The sequence below is a fragment of the Egretta garzetta genome, unplaced genomic scaffold (assembly GCF_000687185.1).
Source record: "Egretta garzetta isolate BGI_Z169 unplaced genomic scaffold, ASM68718v1 scaffold79, whole genome shotgun sequence".
NCBI lineage: Eukaryota > Metazoa > Chordata > Aves > Pelecaniformes > Ardeidae > Egretta > Egretta garzetta.
In genome coordinates, this window is record NW_009260791.1 from 1,257,946 (window position 1) to 1,279,209 (window position 21,264).

General features: G+C 41.5%; 1 protein-coding gene across 5 annotated transcripts in view; it reads right to left on the bottom strand.

Annotated features, from left to right (window-relative positions):
• Window positions 1-21,264, bottom strand: part of NRXN3 (neurexin 3) — a 982,535-nt gene that overhangs the window by 531,203 nt on the left and 430,068 nt on the right. For all 5 annotated transcript variants that reach the window (XM_035901997.1, XM_035901996.1, XM_035901998.1 and 2 more), the window contains one exon: window positions 19,601-19,720. In XM_035901997.1, coding sequence (XP_035757890.1) covers window positions 19,601-19,720 — 120 coding nt within the window. The remainder of the gene's footprint in view (window positions 1-19,600; window positions 19,721-21,264) is intronic.

Below are 21,264 nucleotides of genomic sequence, written 5' to 3' on the forward strand. Positions count from 1 at the left end.
GTCAACAACAGGCCATGGAGAAGCTATCTGGACAACAGTGATCCTGAGAAAGCGTGGAAACAGATGAGGTGTTTTTGTAGAACACAGAGTTCACTGTTTCTTCGAAAAATCTCTAGCTAACCCATATAAGAGAGAGTGCGTGGTTTCAAATTGCAAGCTCTGTCCCACTGGGTAAATTTGAAGAGCTTCTAAACTTACAGAACTAAACTTAAACTGACCTACTGTTTCATAGCATGGTACATGCAGAGGCCACATCCATTACTACTACATGCCTCCTTCCACAGACTAAGACCATTCTCACTGTGACTGAATCCTCTGGTGATGGGAGGTTTTCAACTGCATGCCTGATTAAATGCTGCCTCCCAGAATTCTTGGATAACAGGAATTAATTTTTAATGTCCTTAATCTTGTTGACACTTTTTCACAAGCCCTTCCCCCCTCCTTCTCCTGTGTTATAAATGACCGATTACCTAATCTGAGGTAATGCAGGCTTTGGTGGAGGCTAATGAAGACACGGTGGGTGAGATCCTCCTTGCAGCACAGAGTCCCATTAGGAAAGATTAATCACCTTCTAACTTACAAGCCCACATTTTGGCTCCATACAGTGAGAAGGCAGAGAAAGAGGCATCCATCACATTAACCAAATGCTTGGCACTTGCTCAGCAGTAGGGTGCTCTCCCGACAGGAAGAGGAAGACTGCAAAATGAAGAACAACAACAGTTCTCCAAGGTTGCTCAGGGACAGAAATCCCCACACAAGAAGGGAAGGGAAGTACCCCCAGCCAACACTTTGGATTTGTACTTCAGAGGGCTGCATCAGCCCTGAGAATCATAGAATCATAGAATCATTGAATGTTTAGGGTTGGAAGGGACCACTAGTGGTCATCTAGTCCAACCCCCCTGCAGTGAGCAGGGACACTGCTAACTAGATCAGATTGCTCAGAGCCCCATCCAACCTGGCCTTGAATGTTTCCAGGGATGGGGCCTCCACTACCTCTCTGGGCAACCTGTTCCAGTGTTTTACCACTCTCATTGTAAAAAATTTCTTCCTTACCTCTAGCCTGAACCTACCCTGTTCTAGTTTAAAACCATTTCCCCTTGTCCTAACACAGCTGGCCCTATGAAAAAGACGTTCCCCATCTTTCCTATAGGCCCCCTTTAGGTACTGGAAGGCCGCAATCAGGTCTCCCCGTAGCCTCCTTTTCTCCAGACTGAACAAGCCCAACTCTCTCAGCCTGTCCTCATAGGAGAGGTGCTCCAGCCCTCGGATCATTTTTGTAGCCCTCCTCTGGACCCGTTCCAACAGTTCCATGTCCTTCTTGTGCTGAGGGCTCCAGAGCTGGACGCAGTACTCCAGGTGAGGTCTCACCAGAGCTGAGTAGAGGGGCAGAATCACCTCCCTCGACCTGCTGGCCACGCTTCTCCTGATGCAGCCCAGAGTACGGTTAGCCTTCTGGGCTGCCAGCGCACATTGCCGGCTCATGTCTAGCTTTTCATCCATATGCACCTTGAGGTCCCAGATATACATGGTATGGCTTCTACAGTAAATATCCAGCACAACTTTTTTCTTAGGGTTTAATGCAGTCCCTAGAGTGAAGTAAAAATTGAACCCATGAGTCCCCCTTACAGAATGACTGCTATGCCAATTGCCATTCTGTAACTGTCGGGCCTCCTCTAAGTGCTTTTTTAAAGAGTGAGCTTTACTCTTCCCTCCAAAGTGCCTACTTTCAGCAGATATACCTAGACTGTGGATCCCAAGTGTTTGGAGATACCTCAATCCTTTCTTCCCCCAGCCTGTATTGATACTGGGGGTTACCCCAACCCAGGTGCAGGACCTTGCACTTGGCCTTGTTGAACCTCATGAGGTTCACACAGGCCCACCTCTCCAGCCTGTCCAGGTCTCTTTGGATGACATCCCTTCCTTCTGGTGTGTCAACCTCACCACTCAGCTTGGTGTCATCCGCAAACTTGCTGAGGGTGCACTCGATCTCGCTGTCTAAGTCATTGATGAAAATGTTAAAGAGCACCGGTCCCAGTACGGACCCCTGAGGGACACCACTCGTCACTGATCTCCATCCGGACATTGAGCCATTGACCACTACCCTCTGGACGCGACCATCCAGCCAGTTCCTTATCCACCGAACAGTCCACCCATCAAATCCATAGCTCTCCAATTTAGAGAGAAGGAGTATACTGCACTGTATGTGACATTACCCTTTCAAGGAAGTAAAAATATTGTCTCAATACAACGTATCTAACCAGCTGAAGGAAACCAGAGAGGAATAGTCTCAACCTATGTAGAAAGAAACAAACCTCCAGGTACTTATTGTTATTGCATAATTCCAGAGCTTCAGGAACAGCTTAGGCAATGGTGTAGTGCTATCTTCTCTCTACATTCAGACAATATTCATCGCTGTCCAACGTTCATCCAAAAAATAACCTTTTATCTTCAGTGAAATTAGAATGCATGGGTACCACAGAGCCAAAGGGTATATTTGCTGCATCAACAAGGCCTAACCCTGAGTGGCTATACCTGCTTCTAGAGATATGTAGAACTATCATGACGGCAAGTCATTCCATTACTAAGTCCTTACTCAAAAAAAAAAAAAAAAAAGAGTAATTTCTTTTGTGAACTGAGGCAAAGGGATTGATGGTGGGAGGAGGGGACACATTCCTAGAACATTTGCCTTCTGACTGACTACATACTCATGCTGTGTAGTTACAAGAAAAGCAGCATCTTCTACCTACCTACCTGACCAGAAATCATCAGACCACGAGAGACAGAACAGGTACATAGGTTTTTGGGTTTGATGGGGGTGGGGGGGTGGGTGTTGTGGGTTTTTTGGTTTGATTTTGGTTTTTTTAAAATGCTCGGTTCTTTGAGGGGTTGTTTTAGAATCGCCTTATTCATACTATCATCAATGACTATCAAATTTCTCTCATTTAAACATTGAAAATCCTTCCCTCTCATATGAGATAACTTACAAACTCCATTCATGCAATCAGGAACAGATTATATGATGTCAGAGAAAAGCTGAAATAGGATCCCCTGAAACTGGTAACATGTATGGCAGAAGATAGAGAAAACAGATTTTTTTTCAGCTCTGCTTAGTCATGATCAAATTTAGCCTCTTCATGGTGCTGGAGCAAGCTGACATCAAGTGCTCCATTTAGTTTGCAAAGTAGGAGGATGTTCCCATGAAGTCTGAACTTAACTGTTCTTAAAAAAAAAAAAAAAAATTAGCACTGTCTTTACCAGGCTTCTCTCTACTGCTGATCAGTAAATATGTAAGTGAAACATTTTTAGGTTCATTTCTTCTGAAGCAGAAAGGCTGACATGAGTAGCAAAGGAATCCTCTACTGGGACTCTGAACAGTGAAGCAAACACTGAGATGGTGATCCTCCACAGCTGCCTTCTGGAGAAGAAAGTGCCTGCTTGAACTACCACCAACTCTAATAGCTAAGCGGCAAATGGTGGAAAAACATGAAAGGAAACCCATACAGGGAGCTAAAGTAGCAAGCAGACGTTTAAAATTTGATTGGACTGATCTCTTTGCAAATCTGAGGTGTGTATGTAACACTAACGTTAGGCACAGGAGAATAAGAAACCTAATTCAGAAGTATGAAACTCCTTCTGAGTTTTGGAAAAAGCTTATAAATTAGGCTTTCAGAAGCTCCTGTCCCACATCTGTTTTCAAATTATTTTCTAAATACTTAACCCTTTAATTCACTAGAATAAACTTCATTTTTTCTTCTTTTTCTTAAAGCCTTCCTTAAGGCTTATTAATGAGCGTGTCTTTAGATGAACTGACGAACACTGAGCATGCTGTTCTAAGAACCAGTGATGAACTTGCACTGTATGCCCATCTAACTTAATACACACATTTCCAGGTTCTCGAGCTGTGTCTACAAAGACACTTACCAGGCAACACATGGAAGGCTCAAAAGAACCTAAGATTATACTACCAGTGTAGTTCAGTTGAGCTGATGGACAGATGAATGGATAAAGCAAAGATACTAACACATGAATTACAGCAGTCCAGAAAAAGGCCTCCACAATACCCCATAATTACCAGCAAGGGAAAATCTTAGAATTTGCTCCCTGCAATTTGCAGAGGATAGGGCTCTAACTTCTGTGCAGAAATGAAGTAGTTAAATGAATGCCAACACTAACATTACATTAAAAGAGAAAACTTGAGCTTCCTCGGAGAGTCAAGCAGAATTCTCCATGGGAGATTTGCTGGATCAAAAGGGAGCAGACAGCTTTACTGTCCAGGCCAGAAAGACAGTCATTTGCCTTAAGAAGGTTTTTTCTTTTCTTTGGTGTGTGAAACTGAAGATAGTTCTCAGGTGGATTCATCAGAGATATTCAGAAATGTCTTTGGACATTACTGCAGCAGATCCCTGTGTTTGTTGGAGTTTGTATCGTGCTGGTGAGCAACTGAAATCATAGCATTTCTGGTACCAAAGGCCTTCCTATTGCAGTTCAGAAGAGATACTTCCACTATCAGGTTTACAAGTTTTACAGGTTTCTGAGAACATCTGAGCTTAACCTTTGTTTTCCGAGAAGGCTAGCACTAACAAAACATCAACCAAGTCAAAGCCTGCAAAGGGCAAACACTAGAGATCGTGAACAGTGGCTTGGTCAAAATTTCATGTTGAATTCCCAATAAAAAGAAACTACAGTTTTCAGCATTCACTGAGTAGCATTTACTTACCTGGGCAACGTACAAGGCTTATTCAGCTTTTGACCTCTCTGCTGTGACCACAAGCCCTAATTAGGGCCAAAAGAAGGAGAATTGTTTTGATGTTGAAGCTTTTCCTCAAGAACTCTTCAAGATCTCTTTCCAGTTTCCCAAAACATCCCCCAACATAAGCTGCCTACTTGCCAAAGTGTAACAGCTGTTATTTTCTCAGAGCCTGAGCCAGATTTGAACCAGAGGAAGAAATGTAACTAATCCCAAACTAGCTAGTCCCTGCCACCTTCAAAATGCCTTTTAAAGGGAAAGCTCCCCTTGACATGAAGCGGTCTTGCTACCTGCTGTAGTTAGCAGTTGCCAGATTAAAAACGTGTAAGGCACCAGCAGCAAATGCCAAAGGGAACCTAGAGCCCCTAAAAAATAAAACAACAACAAAAAAAATCAACAAGCAAGCAAGCAAGCAAGGAGCAAGGGAAACTTTGCTCAGTGGAAACTTTGCTCAGTGCTTAATAGTTTAAAAGCTCAGTCCCTGCAGAATTCATTTCCTTCTGCTCTGATGTGTCCTCCCTGCTGTTTAACTGCAAGCTCTGTCAACTCACAAGCTGCTGCTCTGTGCAGGCCCTAGTCTGCCTTCAGAAGGAAGCACATGGAAAAGTCAAAGGACCCTTTCCCCAACTCAAAATAGAAAACCCTGAGTCAGAGAGAAGATACCAACAGAGAAGGAAGTCAGAAGTCTGCATTATACCAGTGATGACAGGGTGAGCCAGGACAAAAGCTGTACTTAGCTGATGCTACTCTCGTTAGATCAAAAGTCCCTATACAGAACAGACCATGCTTTGTGCTCTAACCCACCCAGGTCCCTGCTTTCACATCCAAAGTGCCTTCAAGTTCCTGACACACTGTGATCCAGTCTAGTCAAAGCTTGGTATAACCTATATGTAGCAAACATGAGTCATGTAATTGCAACGGCAAGAAGAGTTCGGTTATTTGCTAACATGCATATTTTGGAAGAGGGCAAAAGAAATGTCAGAAAACATCCTCACAGAGTTCTCCATAAAGTCTTGATCATACTTTTCAACACCCTGTGCTTGAAGCCATAACTACTACACCAAGATAAGACATTCCAAGGTAAGATTCTGGGGACTCTTTACAGAGAAAAAACAATCAGTGCAGCTTAGCTTGTATTTTTTGCTAAATTTTCATAGTAGCAGAGGCAGGACACTGACTGAGAAGAGATGAGTACCACCATCTCTGAGGTTAAAAATCTCTCTGGTGTATATCTGATCACACTTAGAAGTATTAGTGAAGTTGTATCTAGGTATTAAAATCTGAGTGAGAAATCAGAGAATAGCTTTGAGCATTGGAACAATTACTAGCAACTTCAAAAACTTGCTAGAGGTATCCAGATATCTCTTACCCTGGAGAAGATGCGTGACATAGCATTTACATGCCACAGCTCATGGGGATTAATGGCGGTTGGCAGAAACTGCAGCTCATGTCCAGAATGTATCCTGAGCTAATTGAGTAAGAAACAATCCTCATACAATGGTGTCATCAATTTAGCAAGGTCCTGAAGTTCCCAAGCAGAGCAAAATGTAACAGTTATGAAAATTGTAAGATGTGCGTTAGGAGTCTGGCTGAAAGGTATTTGAAATGGAAAACTGCTACCGACTTGCCCTGGAGTTGTAGTTATTCCACATTAATCAAGCCCAGTTATAAGGAGTTAAAAAGTGTGGAGGGAAGTCGGTCTCAGCCTCATTTAGGCATGCAAGGATTTTGTACCTCTTCTCTACTCATCACCTCCACACCACTTACGGGGATTTGAGACTAGAAATTATAAATCAGGAATGCACTCTCAGTCAGCAGAAAAGCAGGAAAGTGCAAGTTCAAGCTTTTGGGAAATGCTAAGAACAAAAGCGGGAGGACAAGCGAGGTCAGACTGTTCTTTATGGAAGCAGGAGGAAACGAGAGGCAGAGCTGTGAAGACACTGAAAACGCATCTACACACACAAAAGTATGCGTGGCAATCAGGAAATTCAAATGGCAGGCTCCAGGGACACGCAATGGGTGAAGACGGCTTTCACCCTCAGGCACCTGTTTCTGTAAAGAAAGCTGTTCTGCAGAACAAATGGAAGCTCCCTATCCATGACTTCAAAAATAACTAATGAGTCACCTTATTACTTTCCACACTGACATTAAACTCATTTTAGCAACCCAAGGCAGGCTAATACACTGGCCAGCTTGCGAAAAGTGACTTTTCTTCTTACTCCCCAAAAGTTTCTTTCCACCTCGTGGCAGAAACTCAGTGGACTTCAGCCTTTCCAAACACAAGCTTTCAGTGTTCCCTCCTTGCAAGGACAGTATCCCCAGATCACTATTTCTCTACTCCAAATCTAATTGAAAGCAGGAGAAATAAAACACACCAGAGCTCCCAAAAATACAGCTTCCACATAAACAGGAAAGCATGTGGTAGGAGAATGAGGAGAACAGAACTGCTAATTATTTTATGTCACGTGATTGGATAATGTAAGTTTCCAGGGCTGAAGCCCTGGAACATTCTGCACAAGACCTAAATAAATAAGTAAATGTGGAACCAGGCAGATCCCTACAACATGCAAACATCTTCATGACTTAGCAGGCTATCAACAACGAATCACCATAGACAAGAAGACACAGTCTCAGTTTTACTGTTTGCTATGTGGTATGGCTGCTCTGAAACCATGGCATCTTGAAGTAGCCTAGGGAGAGTTTCCTAAGCCCTCTGAAGTCATGGCAAAGCCACAGGACTCAGTAAACATCGAGGAAGACATAAACTGCAGAGGACTATACAAAGCCTTGGGTGATTTTGGAAAAACTCTTTTTGAGATTAATTTGGAGAGGAGAAAAAAGCAACCGGAGAGATATTCTTTCTAACTTCATTTCAGGTTTTTGTATTCCAAACACCCACCAAGGGCCTGGGAAAAGCCAAGCAAAGATGCCTGGGGTCTGCGGGAACACAGCACCACCTCGTGGAGCGAATGGCAGAAGCATAAGAAACAAGGAATAAGTATTTCAGCACTTCAGACATCTGCAGCTTGGCTTTTTGACAGCCTGCTCTTCTAGCAGGTTAACAAATCTCTCTATCGAATTCGTGCTTTATAAAAAAAACTTCACTGCAGATCTATAAAGAACAAATGAACAACAAACAACTCCCTATTTTTATCTCTCAAACTCATCACCATTAACATAAACACTGGGGGCCTCTTCATAAATAGAGACATGTGGGCAGACAACCATCTGCACTGAACACTATTTGCCAGCAGGCCTAGCGCAGCTGTGAGCACCCTTTTCTTGCAAGTCTGAATCTCCCATGCTTAAGGTGGGCAAAGAAAACAAGTTCCAAATACTCAACTTGCTAGGACCAAAGACCTATACTTCCATCTATTGGTACTGGAAAACAAAAGAAGCCCGTTTTCCATTTAGAAGAAGGAGTTGGAGGAAACTCAGAAAGGTAGCTTATTCCACCCTTTCCAGTGTTTGTTCCCAAACATGGAGGTATGCTTACAAAGCATCGGAGAGTGAGCAACTTAAGATAACCAGCTGGTTCACATCTTATTGGTCATGATTAAGAATTTCCTAGCACCAGTAAAAGTATGAAAACCTGGTTAGTTTCTACTTCATTGACTGAACTCAGTTAGAAAATCATCTCTGCAACAGAAACCATTTAAGCGTCCTAGCTTCTCAAGGGGCAAATGCAGTGGTCGCTGAGCAGGAAGATGTAGTTGATCTTACTTTCTACTCCATCACAAGTATTGTGCTATACCTAGGTCCACTTTAGCAAATACTTCCAAGTTCATTCTTGTTTCATCCTGGTCTCCAGGATGAAATTTGTTTGAAACAGGGAGCATTATGATATACTCTCTATGCATTTTGAGCGACTTCCATAATGAGTTTAGTATAGGTCTCAAGTATGATATTTGGGCTAAGTACGGTCTCTGGTGTGCATAAATTAATTTTCAATGACTTGATCTATCAATCTTCCATGCACACGAGCCATCAGTAGCAATTCTACAGATAAGTGGCGATCTCTGTAAGGATGCTTCCCTCCCTTAAGACAAAGCACAAATTTGTGTCCAAAGTGCCAGTCAGAAATATTAAGCCTCCAGCCTGTTCCAGGTGGGACAAATGCAGAGTAAATTCACCACTGGTAACAAGTGCAAAAAAAATAGTGGGAAAAAAAAAAAAAACAGGCAGAGATTTTTTTTTTCTTTTTTTACTGCCCGTACAAACACTTAACTCCTATGATTTGTGTTTAAATAACAGGAAGCATAGACAATTCTGTCTGATTTTGGTTCTCAGTATTCAAGTAACTATAACAAGATGAATTCTCAGAATATCCGCTGCAGCATCATATGGAGAAACCCAGGCTAACCCTAAATTTAAGCATAGAGGGTTAACATGGTGCCCTACCTGGTCTAACATACCACGCAAACCTGTGCAACTCAGCAATACTTCAGACAGGTATTTCAGGTATCTACATATGGCAACTCATCTACTGCATATATATGCTGCACAGCTGACAGTACTGTTATGAGAGAGGGTAACTTTGCACATTTTCTGGAGTCAAACATTATGTCCAATTGACCTCGAGATTGATATTGGTATCTCTCACTCACACATACTCCCTTGACCAGATCCCAGATCATGTAGCTGGAGTGCCTACAGCCATTTGCTAGCAGTGAGCATCACAGTCATTGCTGCTGAGCACTTCTGCTCACTTACACAGAGCAAGGGCTTGAAAGCCAGGTCTGCTCAGTTCATTCTGCACTGGTAATATAACCAACCCAGTGTTACAATAGCAAAGCAGAAAAATGCATCTTTGCTGATGTCAGCAGTAGGGCTGCCTAGTGCTGTTGGCTTGGATCCATAATTTAAACGCCGGTGCACAGGCATGTCTCATGACAGTCTGCATTTCCAAGTGAAAGACACCTGACTGCTGAAGTCTCCAGCAGCAAAAAGAAATACCAATATTAGCCCTCTCTTCAGCATTTTGTGGTCTTCAATTATGAGAATATCTGTGACAGATGAACTATTAAAGACACAGATGCTTCTAAGGGACCTACAAACTGTATGATGGATGGCTTGTGATATTGCTATCTATCTTCATCATTTGCCCAAGATCAGCAGGGCAGAAATGTAACAGACAGAAGGTCATTTAGTGTAATCTGAAAAAGAAAAAAAAAATAAAAAAAAGAGAAAGAAAAAATATGTGACAGATAGTTATGGGAAGCCAGCAAACCTGACACCAGCTTTCTTGTGGCCAAGCACTACAATTACGTTTCAGACCAGAGACAAGAGAAAGAATAGAGCTCTAACCACACTTCCTTCAAAATCAACATGCCAGAGTCTCTCTGGAAGAAAAAAATTTCTTCTGTTTGGCAGGTGTATTATTAAAGCCAGAGTCTAGTCAAGACACTCTGGTCTAGAGGTCAGTTATATTATCTGAGACAGTTACTCAATGGGCACGGGCACAACTGCTCTCAGGTTGAGGCTAGAGGCATTTGAACAAAAGCACACTACAAAGATCAGACAACTGCTTTCCTAGGGAAGGAGTAATTTTCTACTCTCTTTCCCCATCCCACTCAAGATCACCCTCTCGAGCACCTTGCTGGCAATAGAAACATCCTGAAAGGCATCTCCCAGGCTAGGGAGGCCACCACAAGCCCACGCTGCTCATCTCCAACAGAGGTCTGGGAAGAGCCTCAGGGAGTCACAACACAGTGACTGACTAACTCATAAACCTCTAGACAGAGGAGGATGAACTAACTTAGGTCAACATTTTGAAACTAAGATTAGTTGTCTTCTGTCTCAGGTTTTTAAGCTCTCTGCTAATTTTCAAAATAAATTCATCATTTCGATGCAGCCAATGAATCCTGAACTTTGTTTTAAAAACGATGAAATCAGCCACATCCCATTTCTTTACTCCTTCTGAATTTTTTGTCTTTTCAGAACTATTCTAAAGATTTTCACTGAAATATGCAAAGTTTTGCTTTCCCTAAATGTGCAGTTTTCACTAATTAAACTACTACCCAAGAAAAATTTTCACCAGTTCTGTAAGCACCCAAGCGTGTGAAATGAACTAATGTTCACAGATTTGGAAGCTTTTTCTTCCATGGACACCTATTAGCTAACTGGTATTTCAGTTAACAACCCCCAAAAGAATTCATGTCATTTGATTTTATTTCTTGTTTTTTACTGAAAAGCCTATTTCCTGCCATAAGCAGAGAAATTCCTGTGTGGCCCAAAATCTCTAAGGACAGCAAAAGGCAACTGAATTCCCAGGCTCCACTCCCAGTGTTTGCTCAGGCCTTGGATGTCAGTATGCAGTGAAACACCGCCACGGAAATAATCAAATCCACCAAAAAATGCTCCCCCTCACAAAGCTTGTTTCACAGGTACCCAAGCAGCCAGTTTCAATCTGCCCCTCAGGGGTCATTATTAAGATAACTGTAATTAAGGTTTTGCATCTAATCCCCAGTGTTCCACAGCTGAGATTATTATACCAGCTCCTGGGTAACAAGATTGCAGCGTAATAAAGATATGCCCCTATATACAGCTAAACTCCACTGGAGATCAATAGGTAGCCTTCTTCCAATGACAGGCAATAATTAGTACATTAGGCAGCCTGGATAGTGAACAGGAATCTCCTTCAGGAACTCTGACTCCTCCTGCCTTTCTTTTTCTGTTAATAATTTCCATTGCAAAAAACAGAATAAGCATACAAAATGTCTCTCCCCCTCCTTACTCACCCCAGCCTCCTCCTTTATGTAGCCCCAGACTTGAAGGCTCAAAAGCCGGCAATAAGAAAAAGATAAAAAAATTCTAGTACTGCCTGCATCCCTCTGCATGTTGGCATTCTTTCAGCTATCTGCACCTTGTAAATATTCTATGACATCCTTTTGTCCACGCTAATGACTGCAATCTTAAAGACAGCTTTCAGTCTAAGGTGTATATATATATATATAAAAATCTTAAATACAAAACAATTAGGCATATTTGATATGTGGACTCAGAGAATCCCACACCAGATTTTGATCTGCCAATAGTGGCATAAATCTCAAGTTACCTCACTGAAATCAAAGGAATTATTTTGTATTTGTAAATAGTGTTACTGCAAATGAAGTCAAGTCCATAAAATACAAAGACCAACTTCAATCTCTACCTATCTGTTCTCACTCATTAATGCAGGCTCCTCTTCGTAAACTGTTTTTTATGTAGGCAGCCTGTGTAATAAACAATAACCACCTTGAGGACCCCACAGGAATAAGAAGGCTACAACAGACAACTCCACGCTCTCTGGGAAAGCACTGAGTGAACCCTATCCCATCTCATTAGCACCATTACACTCCATTTATCACACATTAGACTTAGAGCAATGGCTTAAAATCACAGCTATCTAACTCAGTTGGGTACTGTGAAGATGAGAGAGCACACAAAACCCATCTGGGGCAGAAAAAAGGAAAAAAGGTTCCAAAAGAGAGCCAGAGATTCCATGCAGGACATTAGGCCCAACATGGGAATCACATTTTCATCATCCATAGTGCCAGTTATGGCAGATTCATGAATGGAGGCAACAATCAAAGCCACCTGTGCTTTTACCAGGATTGGCGACTGAGGTATCCTGTTGCAGTTCAACAGCAACAAGCTTTTCAAGGGTTTTCCCCCTCTCTGCAAAAGTACAGGTACCATCTACATACCATGTGACACCCAAAATACCTCATGCTGATGAAAGCATAGATGGTGTGAGATTCATCTAGAGTATTTGGGTAATACAACTGAGGATACAGGTTTCATAGCATTATGTGGGGGAAAAAAAAGTCCACTTAAAATAACGGTCCTCAAGTTCAGGGTGACTTTTGCCTACAAAATCCAACACTACATACATTTGCCATCAGCTTCTAAATTCAGTACTGTACCATCTTCTGTGGAGAAGCCAATATAAGAAGAAAAGAATCTTTAAAGAGTGAAATTGATGGTATAAGCCTATTTCAGTGTTTTCCTGATTTCTTCTATTTACTGCTCCTTAAAGCAAATATGAACTTGTGCAGGATATTACAAGGAAAAAGCTACATTTAAAATTAATCAAATCTTTGTTACACCTGATAATTTAGAACACTTAATTAACTTACATTTAATGGAAAGATGTGTTTAGACATCATCATTGGCAAATGAAATTTGGGGTGATGGAACAGAGACTGCTATTTTGCTGTACCATGTTTCTGTTACTGCTGTCAACTTACATCAATGGCTTATCATAGATCACACCCTGGGTATGCCATTTCTGAAGGAATAGTTTCAGAGGCCAGCTCTTTCATGGGCCAAAATACCCAGAACACAGTGCCTCTCACCCAGCTACCTATAACATGAAAAGTGATAATTATTGCCAGGACTACTAAAAAGTATCACCTAAAAAAATACTGTCAAAGTGTGCAGAGATCACAAAGAACAGAATTATGGCAAGAGCCTTCTGTGACACATTTACGAAAATGGCATAGCTCCTGAGCAGCATCAGGAAGAGAATTAAGTAACCGCTTGAACTGCTCGAAGGTTGATAACAGAAGCTGTAATCACTGCCACCTGCAAAAAGTCTCTCTCCCTCCATCCTATTGAAGTCTGTAGCAGGGCTGGACCATAGCTTATGTGCTGACAGCAACCAGGTGTGCACAGATATCAGTGACTGATTGCAGCTCTCATCCTAAATGCTCCTTCTGCCAAGCTGTTGAAGCAATTGTAATTAAATTACTCACTAGAGACCTAGCTGCATTTGGGGGATCACAAAAGGATAAAGTTGGCTAGCTTTCACAATTGAAAAAAAGGAAACACTTTTCTGTCAGGGCACCTTGAGAAGCTGAAAGGTGCAGAAGAAACAATTCCCAAAAGCACCTGTCACTCAAATTCCCTCTTTCTCACCCAAAACAGGGACACCCAAATTCCTCCTCCTGATGTTGACAGCACTACCTATCCCAGATGACTCCCAAAGGGAACATGGGGCTCTTGATCTCCAGCCTAATCTGATGTTTTACAGTTGCTACTCAAGTGAGAGGAAATGTCTTTCAATACACAGAAGAGCAACAAGCATTTTTAAAACACTCAAGTGCTAAAGCAATTATGTAGTGGGTTATTACTAAGCATTGGAAAAGTCCATGGTGCTTTAAGAAGTAGCAGCGCTAGATCCTTGCCCTAAAGATGTCATAGTTCTTGGAGTTGCAGTGCAAATGAAAGTAAACAGTGGTAAGAAGGGTAAAAGCAGGGTTCACAACCCAAATCACAATGGTACAATTTACATCATATACTAAAGTACACAGTTGCATTTCCCTCCCCTTTTATCCCAATTCTCAGAGGATAAGGTCATTCGGAGACAGAGACACCAACGGCTTAGGGTAGGAACTGAAAATGAGCCATCGGCCAGAAAACACTAGTTATAGTAGAGGGTACATAAAGAGCACTGAGTAAGCGAGGGCAAAGCATGAGGAGGCAAAGTAAGAAGTCGGCAGGGTGCCTGACCTGCTGTAATGAAGTATGATTCACTCAAGATAAATCAGAGGTGACTTGCTTCATGTAGGGCGGATGTCTCTGTAGTATCAAAGGCAAATCCCTAAGCGTGCTGATATTTAAACAGCTGACTGGTTTAGCCATGCATGACTAATGAAGTCTATGCAGATTTATTTTCTACACACTAGCAACCTCTTGCTCTCTGACTCAGTAAGTGATAAGCTGGGCACATTAGAAATAAATGGGTGATAATTGAACATGAACAATGAAAAGGGTTTCTCTAAGTAAATCAAGCTGAGCATGCTGGCATGGACATTAAGGGAGGTCATGAAGTCTGGACAAAAATTGGCCCAGATGGTGAAAAACACAAAATACTGAGGGAGAGGGAATAGGGTCCATCTCCCAACTAGGGGTCTGAATCCTACCATGGAAATAGCTGTAAACTGCTCAATGGGACAGACAAAACAAGTGTGGAGTGCAAATGGCTCACGAGCACATCGAAATAAAGCCATCACCATAAAGTAACAGTTACTACTTTAGCCATTTGCCTTACTAGCAGACTCTTCTAATGACTATTCTGCTGTGCTATTTAGACAGGGGTGAGGGAAGCTGGTTCTGTCACTGCCTTTTTGCAATCCAGTCTACAGACTATGCTCCAGAAGCATCAATACACTTCCCCCCACTTACGTAGAGGGGGTAAAAAAGGAAGGGCATTAGTGGAAGAGGGATGGGTCTGCTCTGACATCCCTGGCATCTCACCTAGAACACACATGTGGCAGAGAGGCCAGTTTCAGTCTTCCTCATTCAATCCAAAATGCTATGTACTTTACTCTTAAAGCCTCACTCACAATGATTACAGAACTCAAGTTATCAAAAGCTCTTCCTGTGACAATACTAAATTAATGAACAAAAGAGCAAAGTCACCATGACTCCCTTTCCCTCTAATCCTTCCCTCCTCCAAATGTGATTCACAGAAAGACAGTAGAAGCATACAGGTTATGCATTGCATGGAAGAAAAATAGAACTTACCGTGCAAAAAACCCAACAGCCCTGTATATTACCTCTACCCCAGACAAAAAAAAAAGCACCACTTAACCAAACAATCATACTGGAAGGCGAGAGGATTGCTCTGCTTATCAACAAGCTCTTTGAAAAGTATGCAGACTGGAAGCATATGAAGATGCACACACACACACACAGAGGAGGACAGACAAGCAAGGGCTGCCTTTTCTTTTTACCAGTCAAATGGAAGACTCATTCTTAAACCAGGTGGGCATTGCAACCCAGAGTTTATAAATAAATGAATAAACAAACCCTCTAAAAAGCCAATCAATAGTCAGCAGATGGACTTGAACAACTGTTTCAACAACAAAAAAAGCTGTTTGAAAAAGCGCTTGATACTCTGCTTGCACAAGTCACTGCTTCAGGTTATTGATCTTTTACAGACAGCCTCCATTAATACATACTTGTGTTAGCCTGGCAAGTTCTCCTGGAAAGCTTGACCCTTGGTGTTACTTACCTGCATGAGGCACTGAGTATCAAGCAGTGTTTTCTATGATCTAGTTTGACATACATATGACATACATGTAAGCATTCCCATTAGCTAGATTGCCAAAGCCTACTTTTTATGCATTCTCTCTGTGCAGAAAAGAAAATACCATTTGACCAGATACACAAGAGCATGAATAAGTTAAAGAATCAGTAAAGCTATTTATAGGACAACAGTTGAACTATATGCTGCATCTCAGGTATCTCGTAACCACCATGTTTTTATCTCATATCACAGTGAAGAACAGTAACAGGATGGAGTTCACCCCAGATACAAGACGCTTTGTTAACATTGTGGGTTAACTTCTAATTCTGATACCTTATCTGCTCAAAGTTACACATTTGAGCAGCCTAAGCAACAGTTTGGCATGCAAAGGTTGTTTAATATTCCTAAATATCAACTGCAGTACATTAATGCTGATTTCCTACATCTTAGAGTAACAAACAAATTCTGAAAATAGGCTGAAAGCCCAGATTTATTGCATGTGATGCTGGACTGATTAAAACATCTCTAGAGTTTGAAGAACGAGGAACCACTTCAAAAAATGAAGAACAGATCTTAAATGGCAAGGAGAATGGAATCAGTGTGTCCCAAATAGTACTACTGTTTCTATTTCTACCTTTCTTCATAGGTGTTTCTACCAGCTAGTATGAAGGGGAGACCTTTACTTTCACTTGGTACAACAGACCAAATTTGAGGGCAGGTGGCATCAGTGGTTTTTTGTTGTTGTTTTGGTTTTTTAACATGGGTCAAGAAATGATACAACTCAAAAATGAAGCATATTAAAACTGAATTTATGCCCCCATAGCTTCCATTATTTTCTTATTCTGAGGAATCTTGTAAAGAATATCTAAAACAGAGCTACACAACAGCTGAAAATTAAGGTTGTATCATCATTTCCACCAGGAATGTAAATCCTTGATAAACAACACTAGTGAACATACAAACATGTCTATAGATGTACAACATTCATCTTTGCCACCTGTGCTTCTCCTTCACCTTTCAGAAACAGCAGTTCCACACCAGATGCATCTGAATTGGGAAGCCTAATGGCCCAGTCCTGGGACAAAACTGAAAAGCAAAAAGATATTGGCGCACCAAGCTTTCTTGAGTATTGTTAAGACTGATTGACTTTGCAAAGTTTACACTAGCAAATAACAAGTCATGCTTTCTGATAGTTAATTGGGGATGATCTAAACAGACCATCAAGAATAATTGAAGAAAACACCAGCCATGCCATTTATCTACCTCAGAGGCACTGAAATATTCTGCATCAAACACACGGAAACACAAATTTTCCAGTGTGGATGCTTGAGTTGATTAACAGAAATTGGAAGACAAAATGTATTCAGTAAGTCCTCCTTTTTCTACCATTTCCATTGTATAAATCTAGGCCTGTTCTATTGACTTCAACATTCCATATTTACCCCAGTGAGAGACCACAGTTTGCTCATAAAATAGAAATAGGCATCTGCTAAATTAATAGAATTGGACTCCTGTGGCAAAAAGAAAGTTCTACCAAAGAGCCTGATGTATTTCTAAATAATAGCAAGACTTCAGGTTACACAGAAGTTATCTCCTCCTGCCATTACTTGCACTAAAATCCAGTCTAAAGAACATTTATTCAATTAACATACTAGTGCTTGTGCTTCCATTATAATAACGTATAATAGCAACCATATCTAACAGACAGGAACAGGAAGGAAGCCTTCTCCCCCTCTGTAACCCAAAACACTTCATAACTTCATCAGGCAACCAGGAGTAGAACTAGGTTTTTAGTGTCCCAATACATGGCAGAGACTAAAAAAAAAACCAACCAAACAAAAAAAAAAAACAAACCCAAAACAAAAAACAAAACCACCACAAAAAGATGTTATACGCACTTTTTGAAGATCCTGGCTGAAAAGTCTTGTTGTGTTCCAGGAGGGTCCACATGACTTACCTTTCCGGACCATTTTGAAACGCACATTCTCCTGTAAGCATTTCTAAATCACCAGCCAGGCCTGACACTGGAAGGCTGGCTACCACATTGCCCACATCACCCCCACTCATATCAAACCCCTGTCTGTGCTCCTGGCATGGTTTCCAGCTGCCAGCTCTAAAAAGCAGCAAGGAATCCCCAATTACAGATGCAGGAACCTGGCTTCCTGACACTTCAGAGCCTGCTCTAAGTCATTAGCAGCGGCATAATAAGGGCACTGCGACATTCTGGAGCTGTGAAGCCCAGCACATTAGAAACAAAACCAACAGTATCAATAATCTCTTCAGAGATTTCCTGGACATGTGCTTAAATACAGCCCAACAGGATTCAAAGTAGCATTTATTTTACACAACAGCTTTTTAATGTGCTATGCTTAGCAAGTCTAAACTGAATGACTGAACAAGTAGTGCAAGAATAGGAAACCAGGATGCAGAAAATCTGAGCCAAATCTTGTGGCTCCAATATGACATGTTTCTTCTGGACCCAAAGTCATCATTCTGGATTCCAAAACAACCCAAAACCAGGGATGGAATTACAGCCTATAAATCTGTGTACATAGTACCCTTCTTATACAGCTCCTGTCAAACTACTAATGCTGACAGGCCTTTCCAATACCTGTTTGCAAGACCTATGCTGAAAGAAAGGGGAGACCAATGCAAATAACACTGCATTTTATGAATGACTCCGAAAAACAGACTTTTTGGCCTTGAGCAGAAACAGAATGTCATCATGGGTTAAACAGCTTGTCACATGTGCAATTGATTCAGCCACATCTCAAACTTCTAGGGAAAGGGTTGCAGATGTGACAGTGCTGTGGCACCAATATTGCATGGACTTTGCTGGTACCACTAAAGTCTACTGCAAATACACTTAATGAAAAGCAGCAGCTTGTGAGATGCGGGTGGTCACAGTAGACTATTAGTCTTTTATGGTTTTAAAATTTAGACACACAGTGAACCAAATTATTGAAGCCTACTGTTATGCTTACTACAGCACTCAAAACATGCTCTTTTGTTCCCTGCCTTGGAGCGGGCATGGAGAAGGGGACTAACTGTCACCTTAAATAATAAAAGTGGGGAGAGAGTAAAGCTGAACTGATCTGCTCCCTCCAGGCAGGAGCAAATGCCATCTCAGGATGAGCAGAGGGAATCTCTGAAAGCTGATTATCTGCCCCCTAAAGGAAGACTTCAGGGTTTTGTTCAATTATTTTATCGGAGATCTTAATAGTAATTGGCCAAGAACATCGAATGTTTTGAGATGAAGCAAATCAATATGCCAAGAAGCACAACGCTGTGTGTTTGATCAGCCACCTGGTTTTAACTGAATGTTCTAGCAAACAGTACCAAATTTTTCGTCTTAGCACACAGCTAGTAATTCAATAGAAGACAATCTAGAACACTGCTCAGAAGTTTTACATGGATTTCGTGTCTTTGTCACCAGGGTTTGAATTAAAACCTCAAAGTATAATTCGGTACACAAAACCTAGCCATTTTGTACCTATGTATTACACACAATATTTACAAGTCATTCCTGGTTTCTCTAAACCAGGAATTCCATTAACATCAATTACCATCACTGGTCCGGTTGAGTTAGCTTTTAAAAAGACAAAAAAAAAACCCAAAACCCCCAACACATACCAAATTGCATATTTACATTTTAACAAGGAAAAAAAAACCAACCTGCTGTATGCTTCAAAGAAACTTTCCAGGAAACAGAGTACTGGGAAAAACAGACACTGGGAAAGCTGTATTTCAACTGAAAGTAAAACTAACCACGTGTTCTCTGTGCTCCCATGCACAAGAACTTACAGCTCACCAATCCAATGAAAAAGCCTACTTACGGTCATTACACTGGCTCCCAGAATATGAAGTCATGGAGCAATCACAGGTGAAGCCTTCCCATTGCTGATTACAGATGCCTTGATTTGCACAGGAATCTTCCTGGCAGGTAGTGCTTGGTCCTGGAGAAGGGATGAAAAGAAAAGGGTGAAACAAAGCTAAGACAATCATTTTACTCAGGCCCACAAAAGCTCCAATTCATTGTTACCATTACTATCAAGATCCTCATGCAGAAGAGAAAAAGCACTAACCAAACACTTTTCCATTCTTCAACATGCAAGAAGCTCAGGTAAAAAGAGCACAAAGACAACTGTACACTCCACGACAAAACAGCAAACTGTAACACAGAGCAAGGAGGAAGAGTGAACAGCAACATATTCCCTCTTAGGCAGGCCCAACTCCTATGTTCAGTGCCAGCTCAAAGAAATTTACTGTAAAATATGGTGTGATGCAAGGGTAACAAACACTGTCAGGTTGTTGTGCTTCCCTGGAAGTCTGATCCTCTTGTAGAAATGAAGGCTAAGAAACGGGCCCATGAACAATGCTTCATCCTACCCAAAGAACCCTGAAGTTTTGAAGCCTCAGTTGGCTACAACCTTGCTTTATAGGTTAAGGAAAAAAAAAAAAACAACAAACCAAACAAATACAAAGACTCTGACCAGTCCTATTAAATAGGTTCCTCTGGAAACATGTCAATAAAGTCCTCAGAAGGGCATGACATTAGTCCATGACATTTCTCTATTCTGAACTGGTTTCCACAGCCTTTGGGGGAAGCAGAGAAGGAAGCAGCCACTACTAGCAGAAAGACCTTTCATTGTTCTGTGACTTGGAGCCAACAGTTGCTATCTTGCTCAGATAAATCTTGTGAAGATACAACCCAAGTAACAGGCAAGAAAAGTGATCTTCAGATCAGAGGGACTCTGAATGACAGCTAATATGTCATCCACAGGAAGGTAGCTGGATTCTGAGTCACCCGAGAGCAAATGGGAAGCTGCAAGCCACAGATTGTAAGAACATGCGTTTAGAAGTTACTTCCTGGGAAAGTATTTTATCTTCAGCATTCTAGACAAAGGTATGCTGCTCCTATTGTGCAGTACTTCAAATAAAACATACAACTACAGTTGAAATACCTACTATTCTATATCCTGCACTTGTTGGAAAAGAATAAAAAACAAAAGAAATAGAGCAGATAATAGAGTAGAAAGGCTCAACTGACGAGGCTGCCTGAGATCAGTTTGTTAACCACTTCCAGTCTAGGACAATAGCATAATGATAAAGCAACAATTGTTCTACCCATCCCGGCATCTCCTGTGACAGCCTTTGTTAGCAACAGCAATTCCATGAGGCTCATCCTACTCTTTATCACACTAGCAGTACCGTATAGATGAGATAGGACACACCAAAGTAGAGACAGCATTTTCAAATGTTTTAACCCAAAATGAAACCCCTCAACCTCTGACACCACCCACAGTGATTCCACTGAATCTCAAAGCTATACATCTTTGATATTCAGATTGTGCATCTGTGCACTACCACATCTATGAGCCTTTGTAGAACCCACATCTAACCGGAAGCCCCATGTCAAGCCATGATCCTCCCAATAATTCAAAGACCAAGCCAGGAACAGACCCTTAGAGCTTTGGTGCAGAGTTCTTACTCTTCCTTC